Here is a 20266-nt window from a genome sequence, read left to right as displayed (position 1 = left end):
GCATTGAGAATCGATTCCCCCCATGATTTTTTCCATCAACATGTCCCTTTAGGGGCTCTGTAGTATTTCTACACATTGATTTTATGGTAAATTAATGAAATTCATGGTATTTCTACCGTGGTAAATTCCCCTACATGTCTATTCCAGGTTTCATTTTAAGCTGAAGGTTGAGCGGTTGAGATAAACTGAGCTTTATCATTTACTGGATTGTCTGAAGTTGAAGAGAATATTGTGGGGGTTTTCTTTTTTTTCTTTTTTTTTTTTACAGATATGCAATGTTAATGTTCTGTTGATTTGACCTGTTTCAAAGCTGCAGGCGCTGCTGACCGGGTCAAATCTGGCAGCCATTCAGTCTTTTTAATCTAGTTCAAGGCTGTTTTGACTTCTCTGAATTTCTACTTCTATGCTTAACATTACAAGCCTACATCATTTATGAAATATTTAGAAATAATTGTCAAACAAGAGACTGATTTAATTTTCCATTATGCATATTAAAATATATATATATATATATATATATATATATATATATATATATATATATATATATATGTATATGTATGTGTATATACAGTGCAATGCATAAGTGAATACACCCATGCTAAAGTTGACTAAAAAGAGGAATAAAAAATCATATTTTGGAAATTGAACTTAATGCCTTAATTTAAAAAATTAGGAAAAATCCAACCTTTAAGGACACCAATTTTCTTTGTGAATGAATAATGTCTCGCAAATAAATAAATGTTCTTCCTTAAAATACATGGTGCATAAGTGAGTACACCCCTATGTTAAATTCCCATAGAGGCAGGCAGATTTTTATTTTTAAGTATTTAAAAAAAAAATTTTTTTAGGATACTATGCATCCTGATAAAGTTCCCTTGGCCTTTGGAATTAAAATAGCCCCACATCATCACATAGCCTTCACCATACCTAGAGATTGGCATGGGGGTACTTTCCATAAGATCATCTCTCAATGCAAATCTAACCAGCTATTAGGCTAACTGAAATAAAACTATGCCAATCTCTAGGTATGGTGAAGGGTGTGTGATGATGTGGGGCTATTTTAATTCCAGAGGCCAAGGGAACTTTATCAGGATGCATAGTATCCTGGATCCATGAAGTAACTGGCCTTTAAAAATAAAAATCTGCCTGTCTCTATGGGAATTTAACATAGGGGTGTCCAGACTTATGCACCCTGTATTTTAAGGAAGAACATTTATTTATTTACGATACATTATTCATTCACAAAGAAAATTGGTGTCCTTAAAGGTTGGATTTTTCCTATTTTTTAAATTAAGGCATTAAGTTCAATTTCCAAAATATTATTTTTTATTCCTCTTTTTAGTCAACTTTAGCATGGGTGTATTCACTTATGCATAGCACTGTATATATATATGTATGTATGTGCGTGTGTGTGTGTATATATATGATTATATTATATATGATTATATTATATATGATTATATATATATATATATATATATATATATATATACACATACATACATACATACATACATACATACATACATACAAATACGATTATATTTATAATTCCAGCTTATAAATAAAATATAATTGTGTAATATATATAGGCTACATATTAGTAATTTACATACAGTACACTACTTTTCAAAAGTTTGGGGTCGGTAAGATTTTTTTATTGCATTTATTTGTTAAAAAAATAAAGTAAAAACAGTTAAATTGTAATATTTTTCACAAATGTAAAGAACTATTTTAATAGGTTTTAAAATTCTATATATTTCTTTGATGACAGACCTGAATTTTTAGTCTTCAGTGTCACATGATCCTTCATAAATCATTCTAATATGCTGATTTGGAACATTTATTATTATTATTAGCAATGTTGAATATTGTTATGCTGCTTCAAATGTTTGTGGACATTGTGATATATTTTTTGTGGGGGATTTTGTTTTTTGAAGAAGAAGAAGAAGAAGAAGAAAAAATATTTGAAAAATAAATCTTATGTAACATTATATATGTTTTTACTGTCACTTTTGATCAATTTAATGCATCCTTACTGAATAAACATTAATTTCTTTAAGATTTCTTTAAAAAAAAGAAGAAGAAAAAAATCTTACTAACCCCAAAGTTTTGAATGACTGTTTGACAAATTATGAATGTTGTCTTTTTTGGACAATGTCAACATTTTAATTTTCAAATTTCACTTTAATTTTAAATCAAATAATATTGATATTATTTTTATGTGCCAGAATACTGTCAAGTCATAGTTTTTGCAACTTTTTTGGTTAATATTATAAATTTCTTATAATAGTAATTGCATATTATTTAACGTAAATTATGCTTATATTATTCACAATACAAAATGATGATTAATATGCATTATATTTTTTATATGATGACGTTTCAAAAACGTATTTGTTTTTCTAGATGGTTGATTTACTTGGTGAGTCAAATCATTTCTGGTCATTTGTCCATTAATGTTGCTCAGCAGAGCCTCATGCCATGTGTCCAGCTGTGATGCTAAGCGGTGAAGGAAACTCAGTTCATTCACACATGCAATCGGGCAGCTATCAGATCCAAGGACAAGCAAATAAAAGCGGCTTGCTGTCCTGTACACTTTATCAAGTGCTCTCTTTCAACAATCGCAAACAAGTCCAGCTCCAAACTCACCTGCACCTATTCAGAGAATGAGCTTCAGTTAATGTAACACTGCGGCAGGCCTGACTGCTTCACTGTTGGGAAATAGGTAAGATTTGAATGGAATAAATACGGTCCTCTAGTGTCAGTATAATCTTTCTTTTGCACCTGCTGAAATATTTGGGCTGACAAAATCAATAACCATATTATCTTATATTTCAATCACTGATTCAAGAGCCTATCAAAGCATTTCAGAAGGTCTCACCACGATTTATATCGCATGATTGTTTTTATGGGTACAGATGTCTGAAATGTTGCTGGTGCATTTATAAGAATGCTTACTGGAAACTGCTTTTCAAAAGTTTTTTTTTTTTTTTCATAAGCACTCGCTGGTTTTGGGTTAGTGACCTCGTCCCCACGTCACTGCGGATCAATACTTCTCTAAGCTTATCACAAAACTGTTTGACTAAACCCTCTCTAGGTACATATAGGGAGGTTAAAGGAGAGCAGAATGACCAGTCATGGCAAACTCGGTTCAGAGACTGGACTTGTTTCTCGTTTTCTTGCAGATTGAGGAACCCTGTAAGAGACTGTGAGGATATAAGTGTGTGTGAGTGTTTTATAGTGTTAGTAGTTCACTGAGAGATTGTTTTGTGAAGTGTTTCTTTTTCAGTGCTCTCTTTATTCCTACAGCATGGAGGAACACGTGGATCAGCCATCTTTACAAAACAGGGTCTGTGGTAAGTCAACTTGTCCACAGAAGAATATGGTGTCAAAAGAAAAAAAAAAAACCTCATTTGAGCTTATTAATTATCGATATTAATATAAGGTTATTTTTTTCAGTAGTAAATTCTTGACGTTTTACAACAAAATTATTGCTTTTTACAATTTACATTTTTTTTAATGCAAGCAAAAGGGTCAGTGAGTGTACATCAGAAGTGACTAAACTTAATGTCTTCAGAAAACAAGTTTTACATAACACTAAATCTTTGTAAAAATAGAATGAAGATTTAGACAATTATTAAGTGTCAGTCAGTAGTTTAATAAAAAAAAAAGAGTTCAAGAAGAGACATTTCCAACTATTTTTCAATCAATGGACCTTAATGGGTAAAAATAAATAAATAATTTTGCTCAGCAAGGAGCACTGAGATACAATTATATCATGAGTATTTTTTAATTTAATTTGTTACAATTTTAGCAATTTTGGTGTCGTTTATTTTAGTACACCAAAATAGAAGGCTTGGCAACTATCTGAAATAAAATGTTTAATTATATTATTATTTTAAAATTAAATATAGTTTTTTTATGTTTTATTTTTATTAAATGTATTTAACTTCCAGAAACAAAAATATAATGTTATAAATGCTGTTCTTTTTAACTTTCTATTAATCAATCTTGAGCAAGCATATAATTTCTGAAGGATCACGTGACTGACTTCATGATGCTTATATTGAAAAACGATGCATTGCCTTAGTCATATTCTTGTACATGACATTTTAATATCCCATATGGAGTGCCAATGGAACCATTTAGCAGAACTTTAAGTTCTGAAGGTTATTGTTTAGGTTACTTTATTGTTACAACATATTTAACATTTTCAATAATAATATATGAGAACAAACTATGGTTTAGAAGAAACCATCTGCACTGTTCCCATCACCGTCCACTCCACTTGACCAGCATGTAAACAGAAGACGATAACCGACTGCTGACTGAAAGAGAAGGGGGGAAAGGGCGACCTAGTGCAAGCTGCTGTTCAGAGGATCATTTTGAGGGTTTAGATGAGATTCTGAAACGTTAAGACGAATTCAATATTCTGACCATACTACAAAGTAAAAGTACAGCGTTACAATTTACAACAGTTGATGAAACTACTTCTGGAATGAGCACAAACACGGTTATACACCTGCAATGTTCCTGTCTGTCTGTTTGTTGTCCTCCTGAGCTGTGGAGTGTGACAATGGTGTTTGTATCCTCTGTCGTCAAACGCCATTATCACACTAAATAGTCACGGTGAGACCTCACGACCCTCTCAGCCAATCAGCAGCGAAGAGAAACAGATGATGTCACAGGCTGTGGGATTCTATTGTGGGAATAATACGTACGACTTTGTGTGTAAGGTTGATGTGCAGATCATGTCAGCCTACTGACCCAGTTGCTGTTATTAGATTATTAATAATGAGTTAAAAATAAAAATAATAAAAATGCTTCCTTCATTGTATTCTGTATTAATGTGGTATCTTCGTGACAATAAAATCTAGAAAGTTTTGAAGTGTTTTAATGGGTCAAATGTTATTTGTAACACATGATTTGTGATTAAAATCAAGCCCATTCTCAAAAAAAAGAAAAGAAAGGAAAACAATATTTATTAGTATACATTATATCATTCAGAAAAGGCCATTCAAAGCCATTACAACAGGATTGAGGTTCAGTCAAATCAATCTTATAACCTATGACCTTCAATCCATATTCACTACTAATACTTAAATATAAGACTATCTAGATTTGCATAAAGCAGCAAACATCACAGCTTTTAATTGCAGGTGATTCATTTGTGCGGTTCATTAACAGGACAAATATGTTGCTTCAAACGTGTGTGTTTATATATAGTAATGAGGCAATGAGTCATTTGACTTTCAAAGGATGATGGAAACGTGAAGGTGGGAGGATTGTCATTCTTACAGTTACAACAGCTGTTTACTAGGGCAAGTGTGCAAACTTTTCCATAGTATCATATTCACCACCTTATCCTACCTTCCCAGAGACAAACAGCACAGATCATTAAAGTAAAACTAAACAGTAAAGACAAATGAAATATTTTACTTTGCTAGAATTGAATGTTGGAAGCTGTTCATTTTCAATGTTAAAATTTACAGTTACATTAACAATTTTTACCTTGTTGTACATTCATCTCACTCATAAAGTAAATATCTATTTAAAGAGATAGTTCACCCAAAAAATGAAAATTCTGTCATCATTTACTCACACTCATGTCGTTTCAAACCCGTTAGACTTTCGTTCATCTTCGAACCACAAATGAAGGTATTTTGATGAAATCTGAGAGATTTCTGTCCCTCCATTGACAGTCTACGCAACTACCACTTTGACAAAATTAAAAAAGTTCATAAAGAGATCGTAAAACGAATCCATATGAATTAAGCGGTTTAGTCCGAATTTGAAGAGAAACGATCAAGTTAAACAGATTTAATTTAGGCTTTTATTCACATATGAACGTTCATCAACTCGCACATCAGTTGTGGTTCAAAAATGCTTGCTTGACGTGAAAGAACCAATGAGATTCATTCTCGTGTTACGCATCACATTTGAGCTTCTGCAAGAGCCAATGAGATTCATTCTTGTGTTACGCAGCGCGTTTGAGCTTCCTCAAGAACTAATGAGATTCAAAGTGGTAGTTGCATAGTCTGTCAATGGAAGGACAGAAATCTCTCAGATTTCATTTAAAATATCTTCATTTGTGTTATAAAGATGAACAAAAGTCTTACGAATTTGGAACGACGTGAGGGTGAGTAATTAATGACAGAATTTTCATATTTGGGTGAAGCTTTGTACTATCATAACAAACATTCATAATAACATTATTATTCTAGCATGTCTATTATAGAATAGTGCCAGTAGGCTAATAATAAAGAAACAAGATGGCAGCACCACTGGCACTATTATGAACTTTTCAACAGAGCAAATCAGGATGAAAACCCTATGTCTTAGATTTTAACAAAAAATATTACATCAATTCTTTCACAATCCACTCACCCCTTAAAAAACATTTAAAAAAATAAATACGAATCAGCAATAAGCTTATTTAAAATAGCACAAAGAACTCTCAAGAAAGAAGTAACCTCCCTAATGTCCTTACAGATGAATGTCATCTTACATTTAAAGAAACATCTCAGAAACACAATTGTCCCTAAGCAAGACTTCATTGCTAAAACCTGCAAACACTACTTATCCTACAAGCAAATGTTCAGGGCTTCTGTCCAATCAGGATTTGCCACTCAGAACAGGGCCGAAAGTTTTTTTCTTTGGCACGTGTTGTGTCTTTGGCTTTGGGGGGCCAACGGTGCGTTTCGGCTTGGGCTGGAGGGACATCAGGCCCAGGAGCTCACAGTAGCTGTTACACTGATGCAGAGCTTTGAACTGATCAATGAAGGACATGGCACAGTTTCCCCTGAATCCCTTATAGCTGCACCAATACAAATCAATATTACTGCTTTCATAATAACTACACTTTTTTTTAATTTTACTTAAATATAAGAAAGGGATATTTAAATAATTTGTTGTTATTATAAATTTGTTAGATATTTGATTTATAACTTACCCTTTTTTACAGGTGGCAATCCCAACATCTGTTAGTTTCATACCGACACCTGTTCATGAAAGAGAAAAATTGTGAATCTTAAACATGTTCTTCTTCACTCCATCTACAACTTACATCTATACATGTCATGATGTGCAACACGTGGTAAAATTGAAGTACATGAAATACCCTGCATATCGGTGACCAGCAGGTTGCCCTCTGTCTGTGCGTAGACCCAGTGCTGAAAGGCACAGCATTTCTGTCCCGCCTCAGAGTCTCTGCGCATCAGGTTGATCTCCTTCCCATCCTTCACAGAGTACTTCACGAAGTCTCCCAGTAGCTCCTCCTCCAGCGTGGCGTAAGGGATGTCGTTGGACGGCCGGTGCACCAAATAAATAGGGATGATTCTGGGAATGTTTATGAATGCTGATTAATTCACTTTCTTTCTGTGTAAATATACGTATTGTACACTACCATTCAAAAGTTTGGGGTCAGAAAGATCTTTTTTTAATGAATAGTTTCTATTTAGCAAGGTTAAATTCAGTTGATCAATAGTGACAGTAAAAAAACAATGTTGCAATTTTATTTCAAATACAGTTGTAATCAAATTATGCAACATCAATTTTATATCAGGTTTATTGGCAAAATAGTTTGCAATGAAAAACAAAACAAAAAATGACTTCTTCAGTCTCAAAATTATTCAACCCCCTGAATAGAATCCCTCACAACAGCACAAATCTGCAAAATCTTTCTCAAGCACACCTGATGCAACTAATCAAGGGCTTCATTAGTTGCACCAGGTGTGCTTGAGCTAGAACACATGAAATATATGAGTGTCACTGCATATTAGAAATACAGTATGGCTAAGTCAGAAGAATGGTTCAAAAAGTTAAGAGAAGATATCATCGCCCCCTTTACAAACAAGGAACAGGATACAAAAAGATGGCGAAAGCACTAAATGCTCCTAGAGGCACCATTGGAAGCATAGTTCGCAAGTTCAAAGTTAAAGGAAAAGTGGTTACACTGCCTAGAAGGGGCAGAAAAAGGAAACCATCAATGGCTGCAACCAGATTTCTGAGAAGGCAGGTTCAGAAGAACCCTCGAGTGACTGCAAAAGACCTGCAGCGAGACTTGGTGGCAACAGGCACTGAGGTTTCAGCTTGCACAGTAAAAGTCAAGTAAAAGTCACAAGAAAAGTCGGCTCCGATTTGCTCAAAAGTTTTGGGATTCTGTTATGTGGAGCGATGAAAAAAAACTAGAACTTTTCGGCACTATGGATCAGCGGTATGTCTGGAGGAAGAAGAATGAAGCATATGCTGAAAAGAACACTCTGCCTACAGTTAAGCATGGTGGTGGCTAGGTGATGCTCTGGGGCTGCTTTGCATCCTCTGGCACTGGAAACCTGCAGCGTGTGGAAGGCAAGATGGATTCACTGAAGTATCAGGAAATCCTAGGAGAGAACGGCATGCCGTCATTGAGGAAGCTGAAGCTTGGGCATCATTGGACCTTCCAACAGGACAATGATCCCCAAGCATACCTCAAATTCCACCAAGGCATGGTTGCAGAAGAAGTCCTGGAAGATTCTACGGTGGCCACCAGTCACCTGACTTGAAGCACGCTAACCCAAGAATATTACTGAACTGGAGGCCATTGTTTTGAAGAATGGGCTAAGATTCCTCAGAAACGTTGCCAGAAGCTGGTGTCTGGTTATACAGTGATATGCATAAGTTTAGACACCCATGCTAAAGTTGACTAAAAAGAGGAATAAAAAATCATCTTTTGGAAATTGAACTTAATGCCTTAATTTAAAAAAATAGGAAAAATCCAACCTTTAAGGACACCAATTTTCTTTGTGAATGAATAATGTATCGTAAATAAATAAATATTCTTCCTTAAAATACAGGGTGCATAAGTTTGGACACCCCAATGTTAAATACCCATAGAGACAGGCAGATTTTTATTTTTAAAGGCCAGTTACTTCATGGATCCAGGATACTATGCATCCTGATAAAGTTCCCTTGGCCTTTGGAATTAAAATAGCCCCACATCATCACATAGCCTTCACCATACCTAGAGATTGGCATGGAGTACTTTCCATAAGATCATCTCTCAATGCAAATCAAACTAGCTATTAGGCTAACTGAAATAAAACTATGCCAATCTCTAGGTATGGTGAAGGCTATGTGATGATGTGGGGCTATTTTAATTCCAAAGGCCAAGGGAACTTTATCAGGATGCATAGTATCCTGGATCCATGAAGTAACTGGCCTTTACAAATAAAAATCTGCCTGCCTCTATGGGAATTTAACATAGGGTGTCCAAACTTATGCACCCTGTATTTTAAGGAAGAATATTTATTTATTTACGATACATTATTCATTCACAAAGAAAATTGGTGTCCTTAAAGGTTGGATTTTTCCTAATTTTTTAAATTAAGGCATTAAGTTCAATTTCCAAAAGATGATTTTTTATTCCTCTTTTTAGTCAACTTTAGTATGGGTGTCTAAACTTATGCATAGCACTGTACATCTCGTTTGCAGCAGGTCATAACAGCAAAAGGGTGTTCTACTAAGTACTAAAGATGCTTGCCAAGAAGGGTTGAATAATTTTAAGACTGCAGAAGTCATTAAAAGTGGCATTTTCTGTTGAATTTGGGGAAACCAACTGAAGCATTTGGTGTTGAGCTATTTCAATTTCAATTTTGTTTGATTTGTTTAATGCAAACAGCTAAAAGTCTGTACATTTTGCCAATTAACCGGATTTGCAATGGGATTGAATAATTTCGATTACAACTGTTAATGTTGTTCTATAGAACTTTTTATTCATTAAAGAGCCCTGAAAAAAAAATGTCACGGTTTCCACACAAATATTAATAAGCACCACTTTTTGATAACAAGAAGCTGAAGACTTCAGCTGAATTCAGCTTTGCCACCACAGGAATACATTTATATTCTATTCAAATAGGAAACACTTTTTTACATTTGTAATAATATTTCACAATATTACTGTTTTTACTGTATATTTGATTAAATAAATGCAGCCTTGGGGAGCATTAGAGATTTCTTTCTAAAAAATATAAAAAAATCTTAACAACCCAAACTTTCGAACATACTGTAGACGTTACTTTAATTAGAAAATGTTTCCTAATTCTTAAGTTCAGTACTGTCAAAATTCAAATGCTAATTAAGTTTACTTTTTAATTAAGTAAATGTGGATACGAACATTTGGTACATTTTGGTTAGATACCTTTAACTTTTAATTGAGTGTTCCGTTTAATTGAGTCACGTACTGTACGTAAAGTACGTACAAGTTTCCCAGTACTTTTTAAACCTCACTTTACAAACATAAGTGTGTAATGTCAATATTGTGTAGACAGTAAGGAGGCAGTTGGAAAGTTTTGATATACTTACTCTGGCACCTCTCCAAATGATTCAGCAGACTTGGCCACACTATTGTACGCTTTAATATATTCCCTTGCGGTATTCTGCACATGGCATTCCTGATTAATACAGAAAAAGAAAATCAGTCCCAAATTTCCTTAAGTTAACTTCTTAATTAAACATCTCCCTGAAGACATCCATTCTCACCTCCACAGCCAGGCTGTAGTTCTTCTGGACAAGTTCCTCATTATTTTTAGTCCCATAGCTGATGCCGTTGTGGACTTTCAGGACGCAGGGATGGCCAGGGTTAAATCGTGGAAGATTGCCTTCTCTAAGAGTGGTTCTGAAAGCCTTGCGGTGCATGCCTTCACCGAAGTGGATCTTCTCAGTCACAATGCTAGCGGACTGATTCTCTCCAAAGTACTGATCTGAGAGAAAATCCTCCTTAAATAGAAGCTGGCTGCACTGGACGTTCTCCTCGTCCCCGTTCACAACCCTGGGCTCAGCTGGGAGATTAAATAGGGGGAGAACTTTTGTATAACTAACCAATCACATCCATAAGCCATTAAAAACATACATCTGTGAGATTTCCATGAAATAAAATGTTCATAATAGTTTTGCTACTCTGCAGATTCTCAGAAATTAAGGTCTGTTTACCTGGTTGATCATGACTGGGAATGACTAGTTCCATAAGCACTGCAATTAAAAATGTAGACAGTTGAGTCAATGTGTGCAATAAGCTATCTGGCATTATTTTATTCTCATGTCTTCTCATGTTTATAGATTTACAATGTGAGGATTGGTTTCCCAGAAATAAATTGTACATATTTGACACTAAAATGAAGAAATATATACATTACGCTTCAAAAGTTTGAGGTCAGTAAAATTTGTATTTAAAGCAAAGACACATTAAATTGGCCAAAAGTAACAAAGACATTGGTCATGTTTTGTAAAAAATTATATTTTAAACAAATGCTGTGCTTTTGAACATTGTTTTCATTAAAGAATCCTGAAAAAATATATCATATTCAACATTAATAACAGTAAGAAATGTGTCTTGAGCAGCAAATCAACATATTAAAAGGACTTCTCAAGGATCATGTGACACTGAAGACTGGAGTAAAAAATGGTGAAAATTCAGCTTTGCATCACAGGAATAAATGACATTTTAAAATTTATTGAACTAGAAAAAAGTTATTTTAAATTGTAATAATATTACACAAAATTACTGTTTTTACTGTTATTTTCGAGCAAATAAATACAGTTGTACTGCTTAACATTTTTGTGGAAATGGATGCATTTTTTCAGGAACAGCATTCATTTGAAATAGAAATCTTTTCTAACATCATAAATGTCTTTACTGTCACTTTTGATCAACTGAATGGATCCTAGCTGAATAAACATTATTTTCTTAAAAAAAAACTGAATAGTATTGTAGTATGTTTGAATTGTATTCAAGCCACACACATGCATACTTGCAGAATGTGCAAAATTACCAGTCAAGTTGTATCAAATTCAGTAAGTCATTTTGAAAGTGGGAAAATACATTACATCAATCTTTCTGCTGAAGCTTCAGAGTGCGAATTAAATATCCTGCTGTAAATTTCTGCTTAGTCATGGAGTACATTAGCAAATTCAAATCTTAATTTATAGCCTCTTTAATCAGATTAATCTGGGAAAGCAGCCCTCTATGTCTTACCCTCAGATGTGAGATGGTACTCTAATGTCGAGACAGAAACGTTGGCGGCATTCAGACTGCATTTGTACAGCCCTAGGTCTTTACTGCAAGCATTCAGGATTGTCAGTGTGAAGCGGCCATCATCCTTCTCTCTGCAGAAAAAAGAAAAACCTAGTAAATCAGTAATTCTTCACACATCTGGGCAAATATTTTCAATTATTTAATCAAGGCCCTAAAGACTAAATAAATACAGTGGTCAACGCAGATGTTCATCCCTGAATCCATATTATATACAGTATAACTTCAGTTACAGCTTACAAAACAACTCAGAAGGACAATTCTGGAAAGCAGAGGCCTGTTTGAGAGTGTCTGAGGCATAGTCAGCATTTCGTAGGAATGAATCACATGGTTATGTAAAAGGTTCATTTTTCTCTCACTCCAACTCATGGCTGAATCACCAGTGCTCTGATGTTCAGTCGGGTCTCTGCCAAAATGTACAGCAGATTTAGACAAGAACAGAGTGTCACCAAGTGGTAAAAAAGTTACGACGATGTTCTTCAGAAATGTGGTCATCTTAGTTAACTAATTATGTTTGGACCCAGAGTCAGTCGATAAAGTGGGGACTGAGGGGTAAAGAGGGTTTATCTTACACTTTGTTTATGTTTGACAGCACTGTTCCCTCTTTAGTCCACTTAATGGTGGCATCAGGTGGGATGGGACTGAACTGGCACCAAAGTAAGATGTTTTGGGGGTCAGTAGGGACTGGGTCAGCCTGGATCTCTGAGACCACACGAGGAACCACAACTACAACAAAACACATACAAATATGTCATTTATAAACCATTTTTCACATGGCCACTTATTAGTGCAATATTTCATAATCTGCTGCCATGCATACCCCTAAAAACAGCTTAAACCAGTTTAGGTGATTAGCTAGTCTCCCTAAGGTGGCCAACTAAAACCACCTTAACTAGAGACCAGCTAAATCAGCTTAAACCAGTTAAAACCAGCAAAGACTTTTTTCCAGCAGGGTTCTGACATTTCTGACTCAGGAACTGGTAAAAATTCAATACAAAGGCCTGGTTTCACAGACAGGGTTTAGATTAAGCCAGGATTAGGCCTTAGTTCAATTAGGACATTTAAGTAGCTTTTCATAAACGTGCCTTAGAAAAAAAAACTTGCTTTTACAGTTGCTTTTAGTTAAAACAGCTCAAACATGAATTTTAGTCTGGGACTAAGCTTAAGCCCTGTCTGTGAAACCGGGCAATAATGCTCTAATGAGAGTGTGTCCAATCCTAACACTATTCTGCAGAGTTTAGCTCCAGTCCCAATCAAACACACCTGAACAAGCTAATCAAGGTCTTCAGGATTACTAGAACACTTCCAGACAAGTGTGATTTGGGCAGGTTGAAGTTAGACTCTGCAGGACATTGGGCTTTATGGAGCAGGACCAATCCTGCTCCCCGAGTGCCAATGTCGTAGACTTCAGCTCTGTTCTACTGGATTGACTTTTAAAACTAAGTTGAACAGGAATGCATTTGGAGAACCTTCTTTGGGTGTTGGAATCTTCTGCTTGACGGCATCACTGTAAGCTCTTCGAGGCACATCTTCTCCATCTTTTCTTGCTTGGCGGAAAATTGCAGGCAGCTGTGGTCTTGTCCTTATCGAGACTGCTCCAGACACGTCTGCAATTCGCCTGCGTTTTATGTCGTCATTTAGCATTCTGGATAAACAAGTGCTCTGAGAATCTGAGGTGCACGTCTTATTTTCCATCTTGGCTGTGTTACTGGCGTCTGCTTTGAGTTTTATAGGGACAGCTTTCTGAGTGGCATTTATGCTGGCAGGGTTCATCTTGGCCCCACTGGGTTCTACTTTGGGTCTCACTGTCATGACTTTTTGAGTGCTATCTTTGTTAGTAATGTCCATTTTGGTGGGAAGATGAGATGCTGATTTTTCCAGACCATTTGACGCCACCTTCACTTCAAGGTTCTCTGTCTTGCCAATTGTGCTCTTCTGAGCGATCCTGCTCCCTATATTAGTTGGTGTATCATTCTCAGGTTTTGGCGTCCCATGTTGCGCATGCTTCTTTTTCTTCTTCCCTTGGGTTTTAGGAACGATCTTCTCTGTGACGACGATGGTTTCAATGACAGTGACCGGATGATCTTTACAACCAGCTTCTTCTGAGTTGAATTTGTCTTTCACCTGCGATGAAAACTGAAGATCTTGCTTTTTTGATGTTTGAATCCCATGTTGCTGCTTCTCAGCTGGTTTCTCCTTATGTTTAGTGCGTGTTTTGCCATCTGAGGTCTTTTGAGGCATAGTGTCTGTTTTAGGTAGTTCCTCACAGTTTGACAAGGAAAAAGGACTCAAACTTCTGGGTTCCTCCAAGTCTAGAGTAACATATGCAACACGTTTGTTCTCAGACACCATAAAATGCTCTCCTGTCAGTAAAAGTAACTTAGAAAGCGTATACTTGATGGAAGGATCATCTGAATCTACAACGGATGAAGATGAAGACTGCTCAGGGCATGTATGAAAGCGGTCTTCAGAAGAACTGTCACTACTGACTGATTTTTTATCACTCTTAATGTGTATCTCATTAATAATCCCTTTAGGAGGAAGATCTAGATCAGCTTGTGGACTGTCCTCTCTCAATAATCTATGATTGAGGAAATTTTTTCCAGTACAGAGTGGAGCAAACGGCATAATAAACTCTGGTATTGTATTTCTTTCCTCTTCTCTTGGCTTCACGGTACAGTCCTCAGAGTTAGAATGCACAAACAATCCATTTCCTTCAGCACGCCCCGCCTCAGAAGACAAGTGAATGTCCGATTGAGAGGGACATGTGTGCAGATTCACATTGGAGCCGTGACGCCGCTCATCGCCACTCACACAGCCAGTTAAATTCTTGTTGCTGGTGTAAGCTGAGATCTTCGGAGAAGAAAAGCTGCTTTGACGTTCCTCATCGAAGACCAATCCGAGTACGGAAACTTTGTCTTCAGTCACCTCCACCAGCGTATTTCCCTCCGACTGAAACACAAAAACATGGACAAAACCATTAAATGTCTTGGAGAAAACATAAAGGCCTATCTGGAGACAATAAAGTCAACACAGGAATTGAAGAATTAGAATAATTTAACAAGTCACAATTTAAGCCTATCCTCGTCCTAACTGCATGTCTGTATTTGTTTACATACCTCACTGAGGCGATGGTCTGCCTAATGCAAAACTCATTATGCTTTCATGCAGCAGTCTAAAGCCACATGCGGTTGGCAATGGTAGGGATCATCTCTATTATAGTGATCACAGCCACTGTGTAACACAGGTGAACCAATCACGGCTCTCCCACTGGCTCAGGGGTCTGTGGGATTGGAGAGACTGACGTACAGTACGACGCTGAAGTTACGAGCAGGGGTCGTATTTCGGCCCTCAGCTGTGCTCGTGCCCCTCAACCCCCTGCCTCTCCAGTTCCTTTTTTGCTTTCTGGTCTATTATCATCTGCCACTCTCTATAATTAGTCTGCATTTTTGTTTATCAGTATTTTTCTCTGCACCTCACATTTCCTCAGCAGCCACAGCTATCTGTCATAAATGACGGGGACGGTGAATGTTTAAGTATTAGTGAGTGTGTCTGAGCCATACTATGGGGATGAATTTGTCAAAAATGGCTCTAAAAGTTAGGTAAGTAACACAAAAACTTCCTTTTGGGTAGAAAAAGGTCAAATTAAAGTAAAGTAAAAAAAGAAAAAAGAAAATATTCACATGTAGGGATTTTTTTTTAGGTTTAGTCTCTAATTATTATAATTAGATTAAGTAAATTAGGTTAGGTAAATGTGTTTGTATGTGTGTGTATGAGAGCTAGAAAGAGTGTGTACATTATCAAGAGAAATTCCTGTATGGAATGACTGGGCTCTTCCTGCACACAGAGTGTCATAATAAATAATGAAAGTATTCAACACATGTAAGATCTATTTAAGGAAATGTTAAAGGTGACCGGCTATTTCAGATCACATACTGTCACTGTAGAAGTTTTTACATAATGGAAATGGTCACTAACCAAACAATGTAAAACAAAAAATACCATGGTATTGGCATTTTTTTATGTGAAAGTAATAGCATGTTTTTGGAGATGTACAGTGTATTCTTTAAAGTTCAGTAGCTTGTAAATTCCATGGTATACGAATACAGAAATCATTCAGTAACATGGTGTATGTGTGATGATCCCATTACTGAACTAAGGGTACAAAGGTCAATTTCTGTTTAATTCTGAAACCGTATAGTAGTTACATTCAGATTCAGCTTTTAAAATACCTAAGCTCAGTATGAGGTTATTTCAGTGCAGGTAACCAAAACCAACCTTTGGGTGAAATTGAAAACTCTGAAGTATAAATCTCTCAACGCAAATCGCAAAAGATCTAAAGAATATTCAGTCAAAACACCAGAGTCTAAATCTGCCTTCGCTAATTGTATTTGAAATGTGCTAGTCATCTCACCTTTCCACTCCAAAGCTCTCCAGAGATGTGCTGACTTCCATTTAGTTTGGCACTGAATTCATTTGCAGAAGACATACATGACTTTGATGCATTAAACGTATCCATGGCTGCATTATTATCTGGTTTAAGGGATTCAGACTTAACCAAAGTCTCCATCATTGTATTGTCCCGACTGTCTGCGTCTAAATGAGAGGGAAGCCCGTCTTTATCTCCTTGTTTAAAAAAAGTTCCATTAGTGTTATCAGACTCGACTTGTCCTCTACTTGAGGCTTGACCTGGTTCTTCTGGTTCTAGGAGGTTCAGGGACAGACCAGTCTGTCCATTGTTGTTTGCATTATGTGGACCTGTCCTCTGCTCCAAAATGTTGTCCTGGATTGCCATACTGTGCTTAGAACCAGTGCTTGAAGTGTTAGCGCTGGTGAAAGAGTCTTCCGGATAGGTGTTAACAGCCTGGAACCAGTCTGAAAGAGCGCTAGCCCAGCTGTCTGAGGACGACCACCTCTCAACAGGTGGAAACCTCAGCTCCCAGTCGTCAGCATGGTGGTCAATTGAAATGTTCTCTCTCCTGGTGTGGTCCGCGGCTTTTGTGTTGTCTGGATGGGTCGTAAGGGGGCTGGGAGAGCACTTGTCAAAAATAGCACCCTCATCCTCTTCACCTGCCAAGAACTGGAAAGCGTCCAGCCACAACTCACTACCAGCCTCAACATCACGTTCTCTTCCTGTGAACTTTAAGCAAGCGCCCTCGATCTCCTCAGAACGTTTACCTAAATCTCCATTTGTGACTGTTGTTGGGCAGAGGACCACTTGTGAGACATTCTTCTCATGTTTTTCACCAATCTGTGGGGTTTCAAGTATGGATTTGGGGAAAGTTGACTCCGAATTACCTATTGTTGCACTCGGTTCATGGCTACAAGTCACCAATGGTTGCACTCTACTGTCTTCCAATAAGAATTTTGCATCAATCATTCTATCAAGCATGGAATCATCAGTTCTGTTGGATTCCAATTCTGTTACATCATGTTCTGAAACCTGATGACGATTCTGAACCGTATGGGTTAAAACGGCAGTGCAAAACCCAACATTTGAGGAAGCCAAGTCTTTAATTACAGTCTGAATGACGTCACTGTCATTGATAGGCATGTCAGCTGTTTCCAAGATGTTGTTCATCCCCAAAGCATCTAATAATGTGGAGGCATGTGTTAAGATATTTAGAGTGTCTGCTTCGTGCGAATCGCCCAAGCATATAGGGACGTCAGTTATTGGATTGTCCATCTTTGGCGTCTGGTAGGTTGTGAAGCCGCCACACGTCAAGCCCTCTGCAATGGCATGCATCTCTGGGTGAGTTTTATAGGCAGTTGCTCCTTCCACTGCTACATCAATACCTTCAGGTGTATCCTGGCAGGTCTGGATGAACGATTCAGAGGAAGTAACATCAATATCATTGTTTGCTATCGAGAATGGTTGGTCATGGCGTTGCTCAATATTCATAACATCAGAGACAGTATTTACCAGGGGATCGTCATCATTAGCCATTTGGCTAACCTCAAGTCCAACACTCTCAGAGGAGGAATATTGGTTTAAAATAGTGTATGGGCCCATTTCCTCTTGTCTGTCGTGTTCTGTTAATGATGGAACTTCTAGACTCATTAAAGTCCCATGAGTATCATTTGGATCCTCTATAGTGTTTAAATCACTATGTTTGTTATTTTGATTTCTGTCTATCATATTGTCCACGTCCATGAGTTTAATTAGGTCAGGGTTGTTAATGCTGTTCGTAATATTGTCAGTCTCCATTACAACACCAGTATCGAAGTCACAATTATTGCTTTTATCATCATTTGGATGATTAATTTTCATTTCAATCAGTGTAGTTTGATCCATAGTCTGCGTTAAGACTAAACCATTCTCATCGTATCTTGCCCCGTGAATGTTTGGACTATGGATCTCCACGGTCCTTCCCAGGCACAGAACTGGCATTAATCCTGAGCTTTCTAAAGCTGGATCCGGCTGTTGATCAGGGACGGGACTGAAGCTGTCATCCGTCTGGTTGCCCGGGGCATGGGTCGGCTCATCTTGCTCTATGGGCACTGAAGCGAGGGAAGAGTTGACAGCATCTGTGCCCAAGAGCAGCAGATTGTCAACCTGCTCAGCTGTCATCTCCTCTCTCTGGATCACAGCGCACACGTCACTGCGAGAGAGGAAATGGAAAAAGAGGAAAAAGAAAGCAATTAGACGCATAGAAATTGAGAGCTGGAGATCATTTAAAAAAGCAAGTTTCAACAAAAAAGCACTACTGTGGTTTTTAGACATGGTATTCTTTTTAGGAAATTTGGGTAAATAAGGTATATTATAGTATATAAATAATACTATAATACACAAATATGTTTTTCAATACACCATTGTACACCATTGTACTATCAATACACCATTGTACAACCACAGTATGTTTTATAATACATCATGGGCAAAATCATGCAACAATCTCTCTATATATATATAATGCTAGGTTTTTCCTTTACAAACAACCTGTATTGTTGCCCGATGGTGTTGGGCTACACTGGAAAATGACTGAGTGATTGGTCAAATGATTTTCCATTTAGATTTGTATCAAACCATGTGTGCGTAATTTCCATACGTGATTCCTACGTCAGAGCTATCAGATGAATATGACTCAGCCCCGTTTTTCCTACTCGCATGATTTTCTAAAGCTACTCTTAAACTGTCATCATGCACTTCAATCAGATGCAAGACTTCATAAATAACTTATGAAGAAGTAACGCAAAACAAATAAATAAGGTCAATTATTATTTTATATACACATCTGACTCATTTAATGTGCATGCAAAACTACAACAACAACAAAAAGTTTTGTGTACGTATTCAAAACAGTCATGACAAAAAAAAAATCTTGTTAGAATACGAAAAGTGCACTGTGACAGAAAACATAACTATAAACAAATGAGTGTAACTAACTATAATAAATAAATAAAAATACAAAAATTATTTGATATTAAAAGTTAAAGTCATAAAACCTCACAACCTTTGAGAGTCCATTACCTTAATTAGGACACATCGGTCATGAGAGACCATCCGAAAATCTCACTCTTAAAGCAGACAGCTCTCGGCATGAGTTCCCTGCATTCACAACAGAAACTGTTTGTCCTAACAGAGAAAATCCCAGTGACAAAATCCCACTACCTTTAAAAAAAGTAATAATAATTCCAAATGGCCAATTATACTCAACAGTGATGTCGGTCTGGAGAATATGAGGTTCACGTAAAGCTGAAAGGTCTTGGGGGTTTGGGGAGAGGGTTTATTTTTAGTCAACATCCCCCTTAGTTCAAAGTTGGTTACCTGATAGCAGAGACATGTGCCATGCCCGACGATTTATCACTTCACTGCTATATTTACCTGCCTTGCGATAATCAGAGTTGACAAACATCATGAAGAAGATCTCCGATGTGTTTTCATCTGTGGAGCCAGAATGAGATTATTACTGTCAGAACAGTGGAGGGGAATTTGACATTGAAAGGTATTTTAATGCCTCCCAGAGGCGTCTGGCCGAGTCTTTATCCTGCATCAGTGTTGCAGGCGCAGATAAAGGGATTCTATGTTAGAAATGTTTAAAGCTCCACGGGGAGGATCTGTTCTATGAGCTCTGACGCAGAGGAAGAAGATTGCGTAGTTCTCAGAAGTGCTTCGTTCTTTCCTTGGACGCCCTAATATCCATCACCTTATCCTCCTATTCAAACTCTCTCTCTCTCTCCAGCACACACATC

At 36.9% G+C, this 20266-nt stretch overlaps 1 protein-coding gene across 2 annotated transcripts; it reads right to left on the bottom strand.

Moving 5' to 3' along the window:
• Nucleotides 1-4884: 4884 nt before the first annotated feature.
• Nucleotides 4885-19780, bottom strand: alpk2 (alpha-kinase 2). 2 transcript variants are annotated; one of them, XM_081390055.1, is made up of 12 exons: nucleotides 19732-19780; nucleotides 19545-19622; nucleotides 16488-18675; nucleotides 13543-15025; nucleotides 12646-12799; nucleotides 12017-12147; nucleotides 10975-11013; nucleotides 10525-10823; nucleotides 10348-10436; nucleotides 7127-7344; nucleotides 6959-7007; nucleotides 4885-6823 (listed from the first exon to the last, which is right to left on the bottom strand). In XM_081390055.1, the coding sequence occupies exons 3-12, from the start codon at nucleotides 18642-18644 to the stop codon at nucleotides 6622-6624; spliced, it is 4821 nt and encodes a 1606-aa protein (XP_081246181.1). In that variant the 5' UTR covers nucleotides 18645-18675; nucleotides 19545-19622; nucleotides 19732-19780; the 3' UTR covers nucleotides 4885-6621. The 2 variants fall into 2 exon arrangements, with proteins under 2 accessions (XP_081246181.1, XP_081246180.1); XM_081390054.1 differs by having other exon boundaries at nucleotides 19545-19764.
• Nucleotides 19781-20266: the final 486 nt, after the last annotated feature.

Source organism: Scardinius erythrophthalmus (assembly GCF_964197995.2).
Source record: "Scardinius erythrophthalmus genome assembly, chromosome: 17".
NCBI classification, from domain to species: domain Eukaryota; kingdom Metazoa; phylum Chordata; class Actinopteri; order Cypriniformes; family Leuciscidae; genus Scardinius; species Scardinius erythrophthalmus.
This window is presented reverse-complemented; position numbering and strand designations above follow the sequence as displayed.

Excerpts from the sequence above, each read along its gene's own strand:
- alpk2 (XM_081390055.1), bottom strand. The coding sequence starts at position 18,644 with ATGACAGCTGAGCAGGTTGACAATCTGCTGCTCTTGGGCACAGATGCT. Across the intron at positions 10,437-10,524 it reads ACTACAGCCTGGCTGTGGAG|GAATGCCATGTGCAGAATAC; the intron begins GTGAGAATGGAT and ends TGTATTAATCAG. Across the intron at positions 7,345-10,347 it reads TCATTTGGAGAGGTGCCAGA|AATCATCCCTATTTATTTGG; the intron begins GTAAGTATATCA and ends AAACATTCCCAG.